This window comes from Electrona antarctica (genome assembly GCF_951216825.1).
Source record: "Electrona antarctica genome assembly, chromosome: 17".
In the NCBI taxonomy this organism is placed as follows: Eukaryota; Metazoa; Chordata; class Actinopteri; order Myctophiformes; family Myctophidae; genus Electrona; species Electrona antarctica.
This window is the reverse complement of record NC_136798.1, coordinates 10,524,209-10,543,453: the sequence shown is the minus strand read 5'-3', so window position 1 is coordinate 10,543,453 and position 19,245 is coordinate 10,524,209. Positions and strand designations below refer to the sequence as shown.

At 42.5% G+C, this 19,245-nt stretch overlaps 1 protein-coding gene and 1 long non-coding RNA gene across 2 annotated transcripts in view; one reads left to right on the top strand and one right to left on the bottom strand.

Annotated features, from left to right (window-relative positions):
- Window positions 1-840: 840 nt before the first annotated feature.
- The window catches only part of snap25a (synaptosome associated protein 25a), a gene marked incomplete at its 3' end in the record, with an annotated part of 41,179 nt that continues 22,774 nt past the window's right edge, over window positions 841-19,245 (bottom strand). The window contains exons 4-8 of the mRNA XM_079527002.1: window positions 13,317-13,365; window positions 9,712-9,829; window positions 3,931-4,050; window positions 1,843-1,987; window positions 841-909 (exon numbers count right to left, since the gene is read on the bottom strand). Coding sequence (XP_079383128.1) covers window positions 841-909; window positions 1,843-1,987; window positions 3,931-4,050; window positions 9,712-9,829; window positions 13,317-13,365 — 501 coding nt within the window. The remainder of the gene's footprint in view (window positions 910-1,842; window positions 1,988-3,930; window positions 4,051-9,711; window positions 9,830-13,316; window positions 13,366-19,245) is intronic.
- The window catches only part of LOC306941496, a 30,966-nt gene continuing 29,828 nt past the window's right edge, over window positions 18,108-19,245 (top strand). Inside the window, exon 1 of the long non-coding RNA XR_013792166.1 lies at window positions 18,108-18,234. This is a non-coding gene — a long non-coding RNA (uncharacterized lncRNA). The remainder of the gene's footprint in view (window positions 18,235-19,245) is intronic.

The window sequence follows — 19,245 nt, the reverse complement described above, 5'->3', positions numbered from 1 at the left end:
TTTATATATATTTTTCAGACACGTTTTTTTCATTTATAAGGCTCTAAAATCTACCATTTGTCATGCAGAGAACGGACAAATCACGTTACTTGGAGGAATGCAATGTCTAATACAGCTACAGAGAGATCTAGTTTTGCACATTGTCTAAACAGGAACTCATTATGATTGCGATGAGGGGAAAAAAAGAACAATGAAACCAAAGACTGCCTTTGTTTTTGATTGTTAAGTGCTCTTTGTAAACCCCATCAGCCTGGACCCTCGCTTAGATACATGTTTATTCATGTGTTTTTGTTCTCATCCAATCGCTCTTCTCCCTTTCGTATGACGACACCAAAACAAGGAGCATGACAGTAGCCTAAATGGAACGACACAGTTCTACCAGGACGACACTCGGAAAAGAAAATAACAAAACAAAACAGGAAAAAAAACAGCTTGTAGAGCATTCCTATTATACTTGTCATCTAGCGCAGTGTACTTTTGTATATATATATTATATATGTTATATTATAATATATGATATATATATATACTATATATTTTTCGATAAAGAGAATAAAAACTTCACAGGTGAGCTAGAGAGCCATCGAGTCACTATATACAACCTTTGGAAAGAATGATATACGGAGTATAAATAAATCATCTTTTTACGAGGACAATCATTTTTGAAAAAGCTCGACAAACGACACAGAACGACGTTTACAATGAGGGGCAGGTCGGGGGAGGTGATATGTGCATGTGTGCAAACCTAGAAGGTCAATACCATGATGAAAGCATGTCGGCGCCTGATGGCAGGGGGCGCGCACGGCAGGACAGCGTGGGCTCAGGAGGTCGGGAGGGAGCTTAGCCACTGCCCAACATCTTTGTGGCACGCTGGTTGGCCTCGTCAATCCTGGTCTTGTTGGAATCGGCCTGGATGGAGTGAAGAGATTAATAAAGAGAAGAATGTCAGCAGGATATACGTACCGGTACATTATTGGTGTCTCGACGTAGCTGTCGTAGTAGCTTCACAAGAGGGCAATTGGATCAGTTTTGAACTTGTCTTGTAGCATCCCCCTCATGTTATTGCATTAGGAGTATAACAGAGTAGCCCTGCCTGCAGCCCAGAAGCCTAATATCTCCCTTGCCCGAGGGGGGTTCCCCCTTTGAATGAGGCGGTAGATGTTTAATTTCCCACATGGGCGATATGGTTTTGAATCCAGGTGGTTACATAAGTGGTAAGAGGCGGTTCATTATGGCCCTTATACTATAGGTGTCTTATGGGACCCTATGAAGATCCGGGTTCAATCATTGTCACAAATGCTGAAACGGCAGCTAATAGTTGAGACCGAGCGGGAGTCGCACTTGTGATCATAATCACAATTATACTTTACCTTCTGAGCCACAAATTCTTAACGCATTACTTACTTACTTACTCCTCTTCGTCCCCTATGGGACATAAGGCTTCACAAATTCTTAACGCATGACGCATGTATTATGTAGTGAGCTGCAGATCTTTTCACTTTTTTAGAAATTTCTTGAAAATGTGTGGACATTCTTTCAGGGGCAATAGCCCCTCCTATGTCCAGCTTTTGGTGTGTGTACGCCCATTTTTCTCCTAACGCAAACATTAAATGCCATTGACAATGAATGGACAATTTTGATTGTTTGCGTAAACACACACATTGCGTAACACAAACATTTATGACGAAGGTGAGGGGCGCAAATTGTGATTGGCTGGAATGAGATGATGTATGATGATGTACGATGATGAGAGCGCCCCTCACTAGTATTTTTTTCAAATACATGCAGTCTACATATCTGGCATCTGCCTACTCTATAATAATGGGATGCATGTGGCTATACCTTATCCATGATCCTGTCGATCTGGCGGTTCTGAGTGTCGATCTCGTTGCCCATGTCCAGTGCCATATGGCGCAGGTTACCGATGATACCTCCAACCTGTTCCAGGTTCTCATCCATCTCATTCTCCCGGGCGTCGTCTGTTACCCTACATGCACATACACACACGCAAATACACACACACACACACACACACACACACACACACACACACACACACCAGGATGTATTTAGAGAGAGTAATGAGTGTACGTACACGCACACACACACACACACACACACACACACCACTGTTGCCATGTCCATAGATTTCACTTGAGGTTCATTTATGTAAAATAAAACGTTTCTAAGTGAAGAAATAGGTGTGATGTTTTTAGCTAGTCTTCCTTCTCTGGGCCTCCCATGGCACCTCCTCTCTGCTCCGCACCGTCAGATGGTCATCTCTGATCTCTGACCTCTCTGTCTCTTTCTCCTCCCTCGCCGGTCCCACCAGGGTTCCCTTACATCCCACATTCTCACTTCACCAGATGGACAATTTATTTCCTCTCAGTTTAAGCTGTGTGTGTGTGTGTGTGTGCGCGTGTGTGTGTGTGTGTGTGTGTGTGTGTGTGTGTGTGTGTGTGTGTGTGTGTGTGTGTGTGTGTGTGTGTGTGTGTGTGTGTGTGTGTGTGTACACGCGCGCGAGCGTGCACGTAGATAAACACACATCTTCCCTCTCTCTCATTTTTCTTCTACCTACACAGTAAAATTGTTCATTTAAAGCTTAACTCTGTATGGTACCGTATGTACTGTATGGTAGAGTATGTTATTACAATAAATAACTAGTACTTCTGCTACGGTTGGATGTGGTCTCTATTCTTCTAGGATAGGCTATCAGTGTTTCAATGTAATTACGTTTCAATTAATGTGAATTATTGCACATTTTAACAACCTTTTGTCTGCTTTGCAGTGATAGAGAGCTTTATGCTAAAAAATAAAATTTGTCATGTACTGTATGCTACTATGCTTATGCTTTACTTCAGCCTGACATGAACACATTTATCTTGTGTGTAAATATAGAGGATAATGTAATTTTGAAACGTTAAGGAACTATTAAAAGCCCAGACCACTGTGTGTCTCTGTCTGTGGTGCTGAAATGTCCAAATCCTGCACCCATTCCTGTCTCTTATTGTCTGTCTGGCCAGGCAGCAGATGGGAGCAGTCAAAAATAAACTGCAGGTGGGACGTGTTGAACTTGAAACCATTGCGGCAATCAGGGCCGGATTTAGCCAGCCCCACTCAGGTGGGCAGACAGAATTGTAAGGGGGGCGACTCCGCGGGTGGGGTGTCAAACCCACATTGGGTGGGCAGGACGCACGTTTGGGTGGGCTATGCCCACCCCTGCCCCCCCCTAGAACCGGCCCTGGCGGCAATCAATGGTAATGGTCAAAAAGCCAGCTGGAGAGCGCATGATTACGAAACCAGTCCTGTGCAAGGCAATACCCTGTTGGGCAGGACACATACAGGCTGAAACCAGTCCTGTGCAAGGCAATACCCTGTTGGGCAGGACACATACAGGCTGAAACCAGTCCTGTGCAAGGCAATACCCTGTTGGGCAGGACACATACAGGCTGAAAATGGCAAAGTTCTTGGAGGTAGTTCGGACATTGTTGCAATGTACCCCTCTCCATTGGCAGAGGGAGACAATGCACTTAAAAGCTATGGATTGTAGTTGTACCTCTAACTCCATGAGTGTAAAAACTAAAAAGGGACTTAAATGGATTTTCTTTTACACTCTCCGAGTTAAAATAACAATGAGGATTTAGCTGTGTATACCACACACCCTCCAGTCTCATCATCCCTGTGTATACCACACACCCTCCAGTCTCATCAGGGTGTGTATACCACACACCCTCCAGTCTCATCATCCCTGTGTATACCACACACCCTCCAGTCTCATCAGGGTGTGTATACCACACACCCTCCAGTCTCATCATCCCTGTGTATACCACACACCCTCCAGTCTCATCATCCCTGTGTATACCACACACCCTCCAGTCTCATCATCCCTGTGTATACCACACACCCTCCACGTCTCATCATCCCTCTCACCTGCGGATGAAGCCACCACTAATGGCCATCTGTTCGCGTTCGTCCACCACGCGGGCGGGCTGGCTGGCCACCACGCCATCCTGATTTTTGCCCCAGGCCTTGCTGCCACCGCCCTTCATCCTGGACACGGGGCGATGATGAAGAGCAGCAGGAGGAAAGTGACGATGACGATGGGGAAGAGGAGGAGGAACAGTTATTCATCAACTCAACATTCGCCGCTTAAATTGCACACTCACTGAGATATCTATGAAGAGAGCCTAGGATTTGAGGCAATGCAGCAGCACGTAAATAGCACTTGGCTAATTCATACTCCATCATGCGACCCTTTCGCTCACCAAAAATGTTTCGATTGTAAGGGCTTTTACAAATGAAAATGGTGTAGTTCGACGAAAGGGTCGTGCAACGAAGTCTAAATCAGATGTAAGTCTACAGCGTGATCAGCTGACATACAGACGTGCTATTTGATAATCATGCATCCAGCACAGAAATATATATCTAAAGCCCAACCCAATACTTCACCGTGCGACTCTGCCACTCGCCGTAAATGTGTCTTATTTCTGGCGAGCGGTACGGCCGTACGACCAAGCACAAAGTGGGCTCAACACGGGAATAGATTAGGTCAAGCAGAGCATAGCAGGCGTGGATAGGCTGGTAGATCGGTGGGGAGGTACGTTTGGTTTGGCTGTGTGCGGTTTCTGTCATCATACAGCAGTGCTGTACTGTATGTGGCATCATCACAGTCACTATCTCCACGATGTTATATCTGTTATATAACATACTGCTGGAAAACAGCAGCCTTGTATGCTGAGTTACATACCTTCACTCAAGCTGGAATCAAATCAGCGTCTATGTAACACAGGCATGCGTGCTGACTGCTGCAACACTTGAGATGACTCGGTATCGGGACCCCCGACCAAGACCCCCCGCACCCTCCCAACACTCCACCTGCTGGTTTCTTCTTTAAACCCCACCCTATGCTGTCACATTGGTATACACCTCCTCCCCGTACACACACACACACCCTACCCTCCCCCACCCTACATTCCACAGTTACATGTCCCTGTGTGACAGAGAACAGAGAAGAGACAAAAGCTTTTGGCAGACACACAACATAGGACGCGTTACATCATCAGGAGGAGACGACGACAACAATTAGTGTGAAGAACAAACTGCAAAAAAAAGGTAACAAGGGGTAAAAAATAACTGAATTAAAAACAAGGAACTGGAGGGAGTCAATGAGAAAAAAAACACTTTGGTTAATTATTAATCATTAATTTATTATATTAGTCACGTCGGGCTGCTCTCGATAAGACTTCATATCACGTAGAATTTATGTAGAGTGAAGAATAATATGACGAGGTTCTGACTGCAGGATGATTGGGTCCTCAACTAGCAGTTTCTGTTCAATGGGCTAGCAAGTTACTTCTGTGCTAATGTAACAATCTGTAGTCCATGTGTTCCATCACATTATTTTGTAAAACAAAAACACTACAATAAGACTGCATGGGCCAAAAACTATATCTATATGGCTTGATCGTGTATACGAAACGATTTTAATTTGAACAACAACGAATACAGGAACATGGACGGCGATAATCGATCATTGCTGTACAGGTACAGTAGCACCAGCGTCGTCAAATGAAGCACGCTTAGACAGAACATCCCGTAGCCAGGAGGGATCATTGGACAGAACATCCCATAGCCAGGAGGGATCATTGCTCTATGATTAGCTGGTCTGTTAAGCCCACCGACCGACCAATGGTGTAACTTCATCAGTCACTCAGTAAGTCAGTCAGTCAGTCAGCAAGAGACCTTTGCATTTATAGGGTCCCACTGTTGCAGTCCAGCCATCCAGAGGTTGCATGGGAACAAGTAATACACAAGCTGGTTGGCTTTCGGAAGATGGAGCATTAAACTGTATTGACAACGTGAATGCATTCACGTTGGTTTGTTATATGAAGCGGCAGATCGGTCAAGGGCTACATCAACATATATCATTATGTCAGCTTCTGTTTATCATCAACACTCCTCCGTTTATTCTTCTGTTCAAACTGCAAAACATCAACCTTCTCTCTCTCTCTCTCTCTGCCCTTTCTCTGCTTGTACTGATGGTTTTGTTGAGGATGCATTGTGGTTGTTTCAGATGGAGATGTGCTTAGCCTCCTACATTAGATGTATTAATAGAAAATGGACTGAGGCAAATATTCCAGCCCTCTCCCTGCTGCCACAGAGCAGAGTGGTAAACACACACTCCCTGTAGTAATCCTCTGCTCTTCTTGTCATATATTCTTTTCATTGTCTTCTACTCTCTTCCTCTGTGCCGTACTTTTTTATCCCTCGTTGTGTCTCCTCTCCATTCCTCTCCTCCAGGTTGTTACCCTGTGCTGTCTTGGAATAGATATAGGGCTCCATCTTGCGCCACCCTTATCCCTAAACGTATTTGCCATCTTTGACTATTTTGAAAATAATTTTAAGATTTTATTTTTTGTTTGGCTTCGCCTTTTTTTCTTTTTTATTGATAGAGGCATAGATGAAAGTAGGCTGACAGGAAATGGGGAGAGAGATGGGGGGGTGACACGCAGCAAAGGCCGTCGGGATCGGGAGTCGAACCCGCGGCACACTGCCAGAACTATTTTAAACGGTTTTTTTAAATAGTAAAAAATGGCAAATACGTTTAGGGTTAAGGGGTGGCGCAAGATATAGCCCTATAGTCTGTTTCCCTAATCAGTTTCCCTGTAAGAGATGATCTGATTAGATCATGCATGTCTGCAGATCCCTGGGTGAAACTGAAGTCGTTCCATCTAACTCATTCCCAGAGAGACCTGCAAGTTGATCTATACACCGATCAAACTCTTCTAAAGCTGGCATGCAGACAGCCTGGATTCAAAGGCATTAGCCCCAAAATTGTCTGGAGTCAGCTAAATCTAAAAGACAGCTGGGATTTCAAAGGCATTAGTGCACAGTACCGTCTGTGTATATGCAACAATAACTCACGTACCGGAAAAAAAGAAGAAAAAATAACTTCCAACAGAATTGATTCTCTTTGTTCTCGCAGGCATCTCTGCATCTATCTTTGCCTTTTCAGTGAACTTCCCAGCATGGTATTATGGCGATATCTGATGGGGTTGACCTACATGTATATGAATGAACTCCCCCCCCCCCCCAAGGCGCAAAAGAGAGAGCTACGCTAACAGTAGTGTGGAACACAGAGCTCCACAGGAGAGGTGACACTGCAGGGAAAATGCACTGGGTTGTGCCATGTTCTCTCTCGGTGGTCAAGTCTCGGGTCTGATCAGGAACTGTACGTTTCTCACCATCTTTGACATCCCAATTGTGGGCCACAGCCGCACATGCAAAAATAGTGGAAATTGCCGATCCACAAGCTCACCGCGTTGCCTAACAACAGTATAAATTAGGGTTTAAGTGGTTGAACAGTTAATTTGTGAGACTACAGTTTACTCAATATAGAGTATATTCCACGGCCAATTTTTATTTTGTTTCTGATGTAAAAATGTACTGCCTAAGTCTAACGTTGTTCCGTTTGTCACTTTAAAACAGTAAGTCTTTTTTCTGTCCTCGATCCTGTTTATCCGTTGTTCATCTCCAACCTCTCCATTCCACAGTTGTTTGTTATCCAGCTAACTATAAGACATCCCCCAGGCCTGCTCATGTTAAATGAAACATAGAAGGATTTGATCAGCATCAACCAGCAACCCCTTCACTGTCTCAGCATCGCAGCCTTAGCGTAGAGGTCATCACCGCGTGTGGCGTTGTCGTTATGTGGTGCATCAGCAGCAACACTGTCATCATCATCATCATTATCACCATCACCATCATTGCATGCATGAGCATTCAACAGGGGCAGGCATTGGCACTGGCAGTGGTTTTAAAGAATGTCTGAAAGGGTGCGTTCAGAGAGGGTGAGGGTGGGGATGTGGGACAGAAAGGTTTAGTAGCCTGTACTTGGGTCTAGTAGTTGATGTTAAGCGGCGTGGTAGTAGTGATAAGTAGTAGAAGGTCATGCATGAGGAGAAGTGTCGAGACAGCATCGGGCTTCCCAGAGGCCTTTCAGGACCAGGATCAGTGCATTGTTATTGGTAGCTGATGCATTAAAGGGGCACTTCACCACAGTTGAGCTCAACTCTATTTTGGTCACAGCCTTATAGTCTAGTAGCCAGAATGTGAACCCGGACATGTTGAGTACACCAACGTTTTACGTTATAAATGTTGAGTATGGGTCCCCAGCATGTGGAAACTGCCGGATGCTAACTTGCATACAGTATGTTGAGCAATTTTCATAATTGGCATAATATGTGACCATACCATTAACAACCAATAGAAGGCAAAATATTCAAAATTTCATCATGCTTTATGTAACATGTGACGTGTCAAACTAGGGGGTTTTCATGATGCTGAATCCATTCCAAGCATTAGTTTTGCAAAAAATCACTAATTATCACTAATCACTAAAATCACTAATTACACACACTAAAATCACATGTTACATAAAGCATGATGACATTTTGAATATTTTGCCTTCTATAGGTTGTTAATGGTATGGTCACAGATTATGCCAATTATGAAAATTGCTCAACATGTGCAAGTTAGCATCCGGCAGTTTCTACATGCTGAGGACCCATACACAACATTTCTAACATAAAACGTTGGTGTACTCAACATGTCCGGGTTCACAATGGGGCTTTATGGACTGGCTACTAGAATATTAGGCAAACATCTATGTATGAAACATCTTTTCACAGATATTTGAATTTAATTATTTGCTTAATCCCGAGAATTAAATCACATTATGTGTATCAAATTTGGAATTTTGGTCTCACATAACAGTACAGCACAGTAGCGCAGCAGAGATATAAAATGGGACTTCCATGATGGCTGCACATGTATGCAGATGATTCCCTATTGCGTGATAATAGGTTTTAGCTCAAAAGAACATGGCACGTATAAAAGGGCACTTGATAGAAGAGTACTCAAAGAGGCACTTGAAAAGATGAAAAGCTGAGTGGAGCAGATCTTAGGTTGATCGAACATTTGGTGCTCGTTTTGCACAGGTCTAGTTAGTTTCAGCCTGAGTAAAGGCAAGGTCAATTGAAATGATATGTCTGAGTTATATGTTTTTGCATGTTACAGTATATGAGCACAGAAATCAATGTTCCGCTTTTGCAGCATCCATGCACTTTTCATAATCCAGACATTAATGATGGCTCTGAGCAATGGACTCAAGGGAAGCTGTAGCCTGTGACATGGAGCTGTGGATTCAAGATTGTCTGGAGGCCAGTCCAATGCAGCAAATGAAATGGGGGCCGCTGGCACTCAGACATTTTGTCTGTGTGCCCACATTCTTCTATGCATGTGCTTGTATATTGTCTGAGTGTGTGGAGGCATTTTGGTAGTATAAAATGCCAGTGAGCGAGTATGTGAGCGAACGTGTGTGTGTGTGTGTGTGTGTGTGTGTGTGTGTGTGTGTGTGTGTGTGTGTGTGTGTGTGTGTGTGTGTGTGTGTGTGTGTGTGTGTGTGTGTGTGTGTGTGTGTGTGTGTGTGTGTGTGTGTGTGTGTGTGTGTGTGTGTGTGTGCCGCGCGCATGTGCGTGAGAGAGAGAGCAGTTCAGATAGAACCCAGGAGTTAGTAGGTTGGAGGCGCAGCTAGAGCTGGAGCAGTTGATTTTTGGCTGATTCCCACTATGCTGTCAGTTCTACCTCATTCTCAGTGTTTCTATTCGTTTTAATGGCAGGCAGGCAGGCAGGCAGGCAAGCAGCACCTACTTGTTACATGGACAGGAGCAAAGACCACAGAATTTCCCTAGATCGTTCAAATTCTTTTCTGCGTCCTTCATGTCCTTATTGATTTGGTCCATTCCCTCCTCGATGCGCTCCAGTTGCTCTGATTAAACACAAGTCATTTATCCCCCACAGAATGAAGGACAAGAAAAAGGAGAAGGCAGGAAAGAGGAGAGGGAAAGGAGAGACAAAAAGAGAAGACAAAGGGAGAGAAGACAACAACTTTAGACTCACGGTGACGAAAGAAAGTACGAACAAAACTAAAAAAATAAAATAAAAAGAGGGAAAAACTGGACGCCACCACATATTGAAAGAACCTTCCGGGCATATTGTCAGTATACCTACTTGTTACACGGACATATGAAACAGCATTTCCCTAAATCTTTTAAAGTTTTCTCGGCTTCCTTCATGTCTTTGTTGATATGGTTCATGCCATCTTCAACACGATCGAGTTGCTCTGGTTAAGACAAAGGAATGACAGTAGTGGAATGAAGTTTATTGAGCGGTTGACAGAAATATATGAGTTATGAAGAGTACTGTAGCAACTGCGGCTGTTTGACTGCATGCGTGTGAGATGGTGTGTGTTGGCCCTATAGTAGTGTGCATACACGTGTGTATATGGGGAAGAAAGGGAGGCTTCCTACTGTATGACTGAACTAAAATAAATTTCTATCGAGTGCCGGCATTGATTTGCTGTGCCAGAATACAATTATTGTGTGCACTCTCTGGATCTTTAGGCCTGAGAACGGTATACAGTATAAGCAACACACATTTTACTGTGACAATGATTGTGTCATTTGTCAATAACCTCAGTGATTTCAGCTTATAGAAATATTTCACTGGTGACATTTATGGATTTCACTCATGTATCTCCTTGTGACATGTTCTGGGCATCCAAGGCATGGAGAAGCAATCACTGAATTCTGTCATGTGAAGAATCTGATTTAGTAATATATATTACTAAATCGTAATCGTAAAAGTTGAATTAAAACAAACAAAAAAGTAATGTAAGTAAAGTAATGCTCGATGTATGACTACACAGTGTTCACCATTGTTCAATCTCTATTAAGTGGTGTAAACCTTTAACCTTATAGTCTATAATAATTAGGTATTTGATTCAAACCACTACAGTTGAGAACGGCAGATGAACTTGTAGGTGCGTTGGGTCAAGGTTATGGACATGGTAAATGTTCCTTGTTTGAGTCAAGAGAGTAGTTTCTAGTGGTGGATTGATGGAAAGGCAAACCAATGTTATGCACAGGGACTTCACTCTTGTATTGTTGAAGAGTGTTGCGCAAGAGCAGTGTGAAAGGTGAGGAACAGTAATATATGGAGCCGATTCAAAAACTAGTCCATTGACACTGTCAGATTTGTACAATTCCCGGCAGGCAGGCATGCATTTACTCAAATCTATTTAACTAAGAAATGATCTTTGTTTCAGAATCAAAAACATGATTCTATACAAGAATCAGCTAAAGTGAGATCAACAGATTTAAGACTTATTAAAAATGTAAATATGTAAGGTATATATTTCTCAGATGCTTCCATTATTTAATCTGAACTAATCAGAACCATAGTTAGCTCAGCTTAATGACACCTGTTTTCAATTGACTTTTGGGCGCTGATCCTAGGCTATAGACAGGGACAGGGATTAGGAATTGATGAATGACTAGAGGATGGGGGGATACAGAGGTTTTGTCCCTCAGTCAGTGTCGGTGTACAGTAATTAACAGAATGTATTTTGCCTCACGGGGATTTTTGGACGGTTTTATGGCCTCTCGAGCCAATTGGACAGCTGGGTTAGAGCTGAAGACAACCAATCACATCATCAGTCTGTCTAAACACAAACCAACTGCGAACTGCACTGCAGCACAGACTTCAGATGTAAACTGCCATAGAACATAATTTGCATAAAACAGTAGTCGAACCCACTTTTTTCTGCATAACAACTGTGTTAATTTTGTAATACAATCAGAGGTCTACATGCAAGAACATGGCATATAGGCCCGGTCGGCCTAGCAGTCCGGGCACCTAGGCTCCTAATGCCTGGCAGTGCACCGCAGGTTCAAATCCCGTTCCCAACAAAGTTTGTTGTATGCCACTACCTGTCTCTCTCTTCCCCAAAAAAATATCTTTAAAAAAAAGGAACATGGCACATGCCCATCAAGAAAATGGACAGACTGCATTGAACCAGGGATTGTACAAAAGTAACTGATGGATTCATTGAATTGAATATGTTGTCGTTACCAGCTAAATCGATCGTTTGTTTTTACCTCTATTTATCATTGTTATACACAAGGCACGTCAATCAGGTGGTGGTGCCCTATATACAGTAGCTGTTCTCAGACCTGTTATGGCCATTAAAACTACCAGAGACAGCCACAGCAGATTAAGACTTTGAACAGGTTATACTATATATACTATATTTTTCACAGAATAAAAAAAAAGCTGAACTGGGACTTATCCAAGTCTAATTAGCTACAGCTAGCTATGATCTCTTGGGTAAAAAAAAACAATACAATGAACAGCTATGGAGTATGTCTGCTGCACCAGAATGGCTGCAACTAAAAAGTTAAAGTCAAAACTCTCTTTTAATCAAAGAGACTGGAGTATGTGGCATAAAAGGATCTGAGATCAAACTAGAAGTCACCCGACCACTAGCTGCCAAAGAGACAAACAAGTTGAACCCAACCAGGTTATGGAGAAGAAATATATTGTATCCTGCTGGGGTGTGGCACTGGGGAGTGCATGGATGGTGTGACACAGTATGCAGTGGGAACCTGTAAATAGGTTTGGCACTTCCATGTGTCAAGATTTTATTTTCATTGGCACGAAAAGCAAAACCTGCGTGCAAATCAAGAAAGAAAAAAAAAAGCTGCACATTTTTTTTAAAGAAAGAAAATTAGGCAGTAGTAAAAATGAAAATGTTAGCAAAACAGGAAATAAAGTTTAAGATAAATATTTAAATGTGTTTGTATGAGAGTGGAAAGTTTTTTTTTAAAAAGCATCTTCAGTGTGAGGTGAAGTGGCGCCCGTGACCAAAGGAAAAATCGAATAAATATAGCCTATTAAATAAGAAATAATGAAAACAGGCAATTGCACATGAAACAATCAAACCATTCACAAATGCATATTCTCTCCACTAAAGCTATTCAAACACTAAACTCTGCCTCTGTACACTGTACATGTGAATGTCATCTGAACCATTATTGTACGTATGCTAATATGTCATTGTTGTATGTGGTGTTGTATATGGTCATGCCATATATGGTCATGCTACTGTATACAGTATATGGTCATGCCATATTATTAGTCAATCAGTAGATGGAGCTGTGGTTACTGTTTTCCTATGGTCTGGTAAAATGGTTCACTTCCTCTTTTGAGGCAGATGTTGATGAATTCCACAGTGTTCTGTGTAAAGAATCAAAGATAAAGACTCGGCATGTTCCTTTCTTGACCTGAAGTTACCACGGTAACATTCTAAAGTATATGGATAGTATATAGACATATCCCTCCAACTTATCTATGACTTCTACTCATTGACATTTTGCTTTAGGTCAAACTTCCCATCTCCTCTCTGGACGACTTACCTCCCTGCTCGTCCAGCATAACCAGTGTCCTGATGCCAGCATCTTTGCTCTGAAAGCCAGATAGAAAGGAGAAGGTGGGGTGGAGAAAAAAGAGACATCAATAAAGAGAATGGTGACAACTGACAGAATCAGTCTTTGGTAAGTGTCAACTTCAGCCTAATACAACCTTATCTCTCCACTCGTTCACTGAGCAAATCCGATAGGCGTACTTGTGGGTTAAGTGCAAGGGAACTCTGATGGCAGTGAGATTGTTATCTGGGATAGTCTGGATAGAGGTGGTTCTTGGACACTTTCCACAGGGATTCTGGCAATTGTATTCATTGTAAACCTCTTGGTGACATAAGGTGGCAGTCCACATAATGCCTTGTTTGAGCAACACTTTCTGTAAACGGTAACATTTCCATGTCATCTCCAACATGTATTAAATAATACAAATTGTAAATCATAGCATGATCCTCTGAATATCCCACATTGATTGCAGTACTGGCTCTAGTCTACAGTCCAACCCAATTCATTCATCCCGATCCCTGAAATCCATTTTATCATTTCCCTTCAGTGCTTAACATGAACAAACGAGACTTCACCCCCCTCACTTGAGGATGAGGGCTGGTATTGATTAGAAGATCAAAGGTCATTTGGCCTCTAAGCCTAAATGCAAGAAACATGGAAAATGGCCGCTGCAGGCGTAACAAAATTACACCATCGAATCACATTGTACAAATGACACAATAACATCCCGATAAGAAAGTATCTCATTTTATCTCTTGAATGTCTGCTTTTTTTTTTTATATATATAATTTTTATCCCACGATTTTGCAACCCAGTTTTTTCACCCAGTGCCAATTATCTAATGTAATCCTGGGCGCTACACTTCCTCTGCCAACCTTGAATGTCTGCTTAACACTGCACACGACTCAAGAACTTTCTCAGAATTTGTTAAACATCTTAATTTGTAAAATTCAGATTAGAAAACTGCAACTGCTCCTTAGCCGACTGCTGTCAGTGTGTGAATGGGTGAATGTTAAAACGCTTTGGGTAAAGGCACTATAGAAAGACAGACCATTTCTAGAAATATATACCATTTATTTGACATAGTATACAGTAGTATGTTTTAAGAGCCAATTCCCTTGGCAAGGTTTAAAATACATTTGGATCTCCTTGAGATTGGCTCTGTAAGTGGCTCAGTGGGTTCAGCTGTGGCCTGGAGGCACTCAGGCCAGAGTGTGTTGTTCAAGCTCATTTACTCAGAGCCCATGTCCCAGGAGAAAGATTAAAACACTCGTAGAGAACCAACTGACATTGTCACAGGCTCAGTGGTGTGTAGTGGTCAGTACAGCAACGGGTTGGGGGTGTTCAGGCTGGGTGTTCAAAGCCATTCATCTCAAGTTAAAGTCACACCTGTGTGAAGTGAGGGCGCTCTTATCATCATACATCATCATACAGTCACATTCCGTGCTCAGCCAATCAGCTGAGCAGTGAGCACATTCCGTGCTCATGCACACAAACACACAAAGCTGTGCATAGGAGGGGCTATAGCGCCCCTCAAAAATACATTTTGAAAGTTTATGTCCCATGGGAAAGATGAATATAATATTTTTTTAATAATAATTGCAGGCATTGTTTAAAGCTAAATAATATTGGTGAGTATACTGCAGAGATTATTAATTATTCAGTATACATCATGATGTCAAAGACTATTTACAAAGGAAAGCTTGAAATACTCTTGGGAGAACTCGTAGATTATCTTAGAAGCTCTGTGGGCTCAGCACTTGGTTGAAGATGTTAGGTTATCTGTTCAAGCCCCATTACTCTTAACAGAAAAGTGTCTTTTTGGAGCTAATGTTGCATGAAATGTTGGAAGGCTCCTGAAGAAGAAGCATATATTGCTGCTGCCTCAGTGGCTCAGTGGGTTCTGAGCTTACCTGAAGATGCTTAACCCATTAAAACCAGGAAAGCATCTGTGTCAAATAGCTATAGCAAGAAACATGCGTTTTTCAGAAAACTCTTAGGATTTAGAAGGCATTTTGTCAGGCAGAAACCTCTTACTATTCTAACTATTCTAACTGTCTTTGTTATGAATAAAAAAAACAATTGATAACAAAAAAGAAATACTGTATACTGTTATCAGAAAATTCTTTATACTGTAGTCAGAAATATATATATTATATAGCCTACTACTGTACTACAGTACATTATCAAATACTATATCATCAAGTACAAAGATTTTACTCTAGAGCACCACTACCGATAATATACAAATTTCCATGCCATTTTCATGCTAAAGGAATGCGGTGGAAACATAATCCCTGGCAGAGGTGGAAATAATTCATACGTTATGTCCATACATTACTTGTGTTATTATACTGGCTCAGTGGCCTTGTGGTTAGAGTGTCCGCCCTGAGATTGGGAGGTCAAGGGTTCAATCCCCAGCCGAGTCACACCAAAGACTATAAAAAATAATGGGATCCAATGCCTTTCTGCTTGGCACTCCATATCAACGGATGGATTGTGTGTGAGTCCCTGTGACATACTAGCGTCATGTTCAGGGGTGTACAGCACTTGTACATCATGGCTGGGGCATGTACTGTGGGGCCTCACACTACAGAAAACCAGGAGATACGCTTCTGAACTATGAGGCTACTTATTATATTATGTGGCTAAAATTAACCACAATGTCCTCAAAGGCTCAAACCTATTTTGTGTCGTCAAAATAACACCATCAAATACAGTATGCACGGCACGCACGCATGCGCACGCTCGCATGCTCGCACACACACACACACACACACACACACACACACACACACATACACACACGTCACACCTCTGCATCTTCAGCAAGGAGTCTTTCATAGTGTGTGAATGATCCACCACATTCCAAGAGGAATTCCCAAGTAGGCCTACTTCCAAATCTCTCCCTGGGGGGACCTCCCAGTAACAATCAGCCCGACATCCCATGCAGGACCAGTGAAGCAGGGCCTCACACAGCTCCATTCTGCTTCCTTATTCAAATCACAAATTGGTATTCCTGACTCTATTAGGCACTGCAGGAGCTGGATAGCTTTTGCAGCTTGTGCCTGTTTATCTCAGAGGTTAGTTTAAAACTTCATGAACCCTAGCATCCCTATATTCTGGGGCGAACATTCTGCATTTGAAAATAGCAGGCAAGTATATGGAGCCCAGGGAGAGGGAGACCCCGGTCAACATTCTAGTTCCTCAGTAAGTAATCATGTAACTTCCAAAGCAAATCTGGGTAGACACTAGACACCTATCACCTACTACAGTGTCTGCCTAACAGTGCATTTAGATAGGCCCTTAATGTGGATACTTACTTACTGTGAGACTTTTTCAAATGTATATAATATGTTATATTTACTTTTTAATTATCACATAGAACCCCAATTCTGATGAAAACTAAACCAGGTTCCGGCCAATTAAGTCAAACATATCTCTCTCTCCCCCTTCTTTATTTAATTCATACCATCGTCCATTTCCTCCTTCCCTCCACACCCTCCCATTTTTGTCTCACCCAAGGGTGTTGTAATTCTCCTCTTCGTATTTTTCCACCCCATCTCTCTTTCTCTCACTCATGTCTTTTCAAACCTCTTGTCCCATCGGTGTGGCAGTAAAACCATCTCATTTCCCTCTCTCTTTCTCTCCCCCTATCCCTTCCATCTGTGGTCCCTTCCCGGCCTGTGGTATTGTAGTACCAGGGAGGTGCTGTGCAGTCAGACGATCAATATGACCTTGAGATATGCACTGGGATGCACGGCATGGCACGGTGTGGCGCGCCAGGGCGCGGCACGGCACAATGTGGCTGCTTTCTTCCTCATTTCTTGTTTCATTGCTCCTCTTTGATTAGATAGATCTAATAGATAGAAGGATATATATACACTGTAGATCTATACTTCTGTCTGTTTGTTTTTCATTCGTTTATTTGTATTTATTTTCTCTCGTCTCTGTCTGTCTGTCTGTCTGTCTGTCTGTCTGTCTGTCTGTCTGTCTGTCTGTCTGTCTGTCTGATTTCTACCCGAATGTGTCTGGTTCTCTGTCTGCCCCCCAACCACCCCCCCATCTCTCTCTCTCTCTCTCTCTCTCTCTCTCTCTCTCTCTACTTTTCTGTTTCTATCCATTTCTCTCTTTCTCTGTCTCTCTTCCTTTGCTTTCCATTTTCTCTCATATTGTCTCTCCACTCTCTCACTCTCTCCACCCAATACTGTATTAACAGTACAGTCATGGACTGCTTGATTATTCCAGCTTGATTTCAGCACTCATGCCTCACCTGTCTTTATTTTGTACGACTACAGCATACTAATGATGTGACTTTAAAGAACTTTTTTATACTTCGTCGTATGACAGTGAAAATAGCCCATCTACAAGCTTACAACGCATTGCATTGCAATGTGTCGTGAGTACTGTATGCTATTTCAGTATTTTGGCTATTTTTTGTTTCGTTTTTGAAAGAAACGAACAGATTTTCAAGCTTGTTACAGTAGCTTGAAAACCAGCACCACTCAAAGAGAAAATAAATCCTGTAATTACCATACATATCATGTATTCATAATTCAAAATTCTGAATTGACAAGGCAATCATTTGTCCTGTCCTTCTGCGCTGAAAGAGTAGCCCTGAGAATGTGATCATGTTTACTTCAGAAGATACCCCACATCAGACCATCCAAGTCTGCTTCATTGTTGTTGAGTCAAAACTCAGGAGTGGTGCTTTTCCTAAGCATCTTCCATATAAGGTCAGAGCATGACACCTCAGGTAACTACATCTCCCAGAGTGCACCAGCAAGATGGCTGCTCGTTTGCCTGAGTTGGAACACCTGAAAAGGCTGGAGGGAGCATTCTCTCAAACAAAACACCAGAGACAAGAAGCAAACTTTACTCCTGTGTTCCAAGTCCAAAGATACCAATGGTCCGTGATATTGTTTTGTCATGATATTTGCAATGCTGCTTAATGTACAATCTGGCTTCAATGGACTAATGCATTTAGTATGTTTAACTGCTATAGTTTGAATTGGGGAAGGAACACATTGCAGTATTGCTTTCATTTTGTGTTTGAAAGTTGCATCATTTGTGTTTAAAGTCTATCATACATGGCTCAGTTAACGTGTGCTGTTTGCGTGCTGTTTGCGCTATGTGCATTCATCTTTGAAACTTCATTACCGAGCCACTTTGTGAGCGTGTATGTTAGGTCTGCTATTTACAATAGAATATCTAACCAGCGAGTGACTAATTCTCGTGCCAGTTGCCGTGGGCTTCCCCACGCTCACCCGCCTCCCCGCTCCTCTGGCCTCTGGACTGTATCATATATGAGTGACTGACTATCGTAAACGATACAGAGACACCTCCCCAGCAATATCGCAGAGACAGTTTTGTTTATTGTTAAAAACTGCCGTGAACCAGGGGATGAGCGAGTGAAGTCCGGACTTCGTTGCTCTATTAATAAATACTACCTAGTATAACGCTTTACAAACGCATCAACCAGTACTGGACCTATATCTATATTCTATATTATTTAGTGCTTGTTGTGCCGCTTGGCTTCAGCTGCGCCTGCCTGTCATGCTGCAGATTCCTTTTCTTCTCACTCCACTCGCACCTAAATGCACAACGGACGGACACGCGCTTCATGTTTATCATCCTATCCTTGCTCATATAACGCCATTTACGACATCATGGTATAACTTCATGTTGTGATAATAATATAGCAGCAGCAGTCTACTATACCAGGGGTTCTCAACCCGTGGGTCGCGACCCCTCGGGTTGAGAACCTTTAGGGGGTCCCCAAATTATTTTCAAAAAAATATATATATATTTTTTAAAATCTATTTTCACGATTTTTCAAAAATAGCAGACCTACAAGCTCGTAGCGCGCCACTCGGTGGCGCGCTATGAGCTTGTAGATCTGCTATTTTTCAATAGCTAA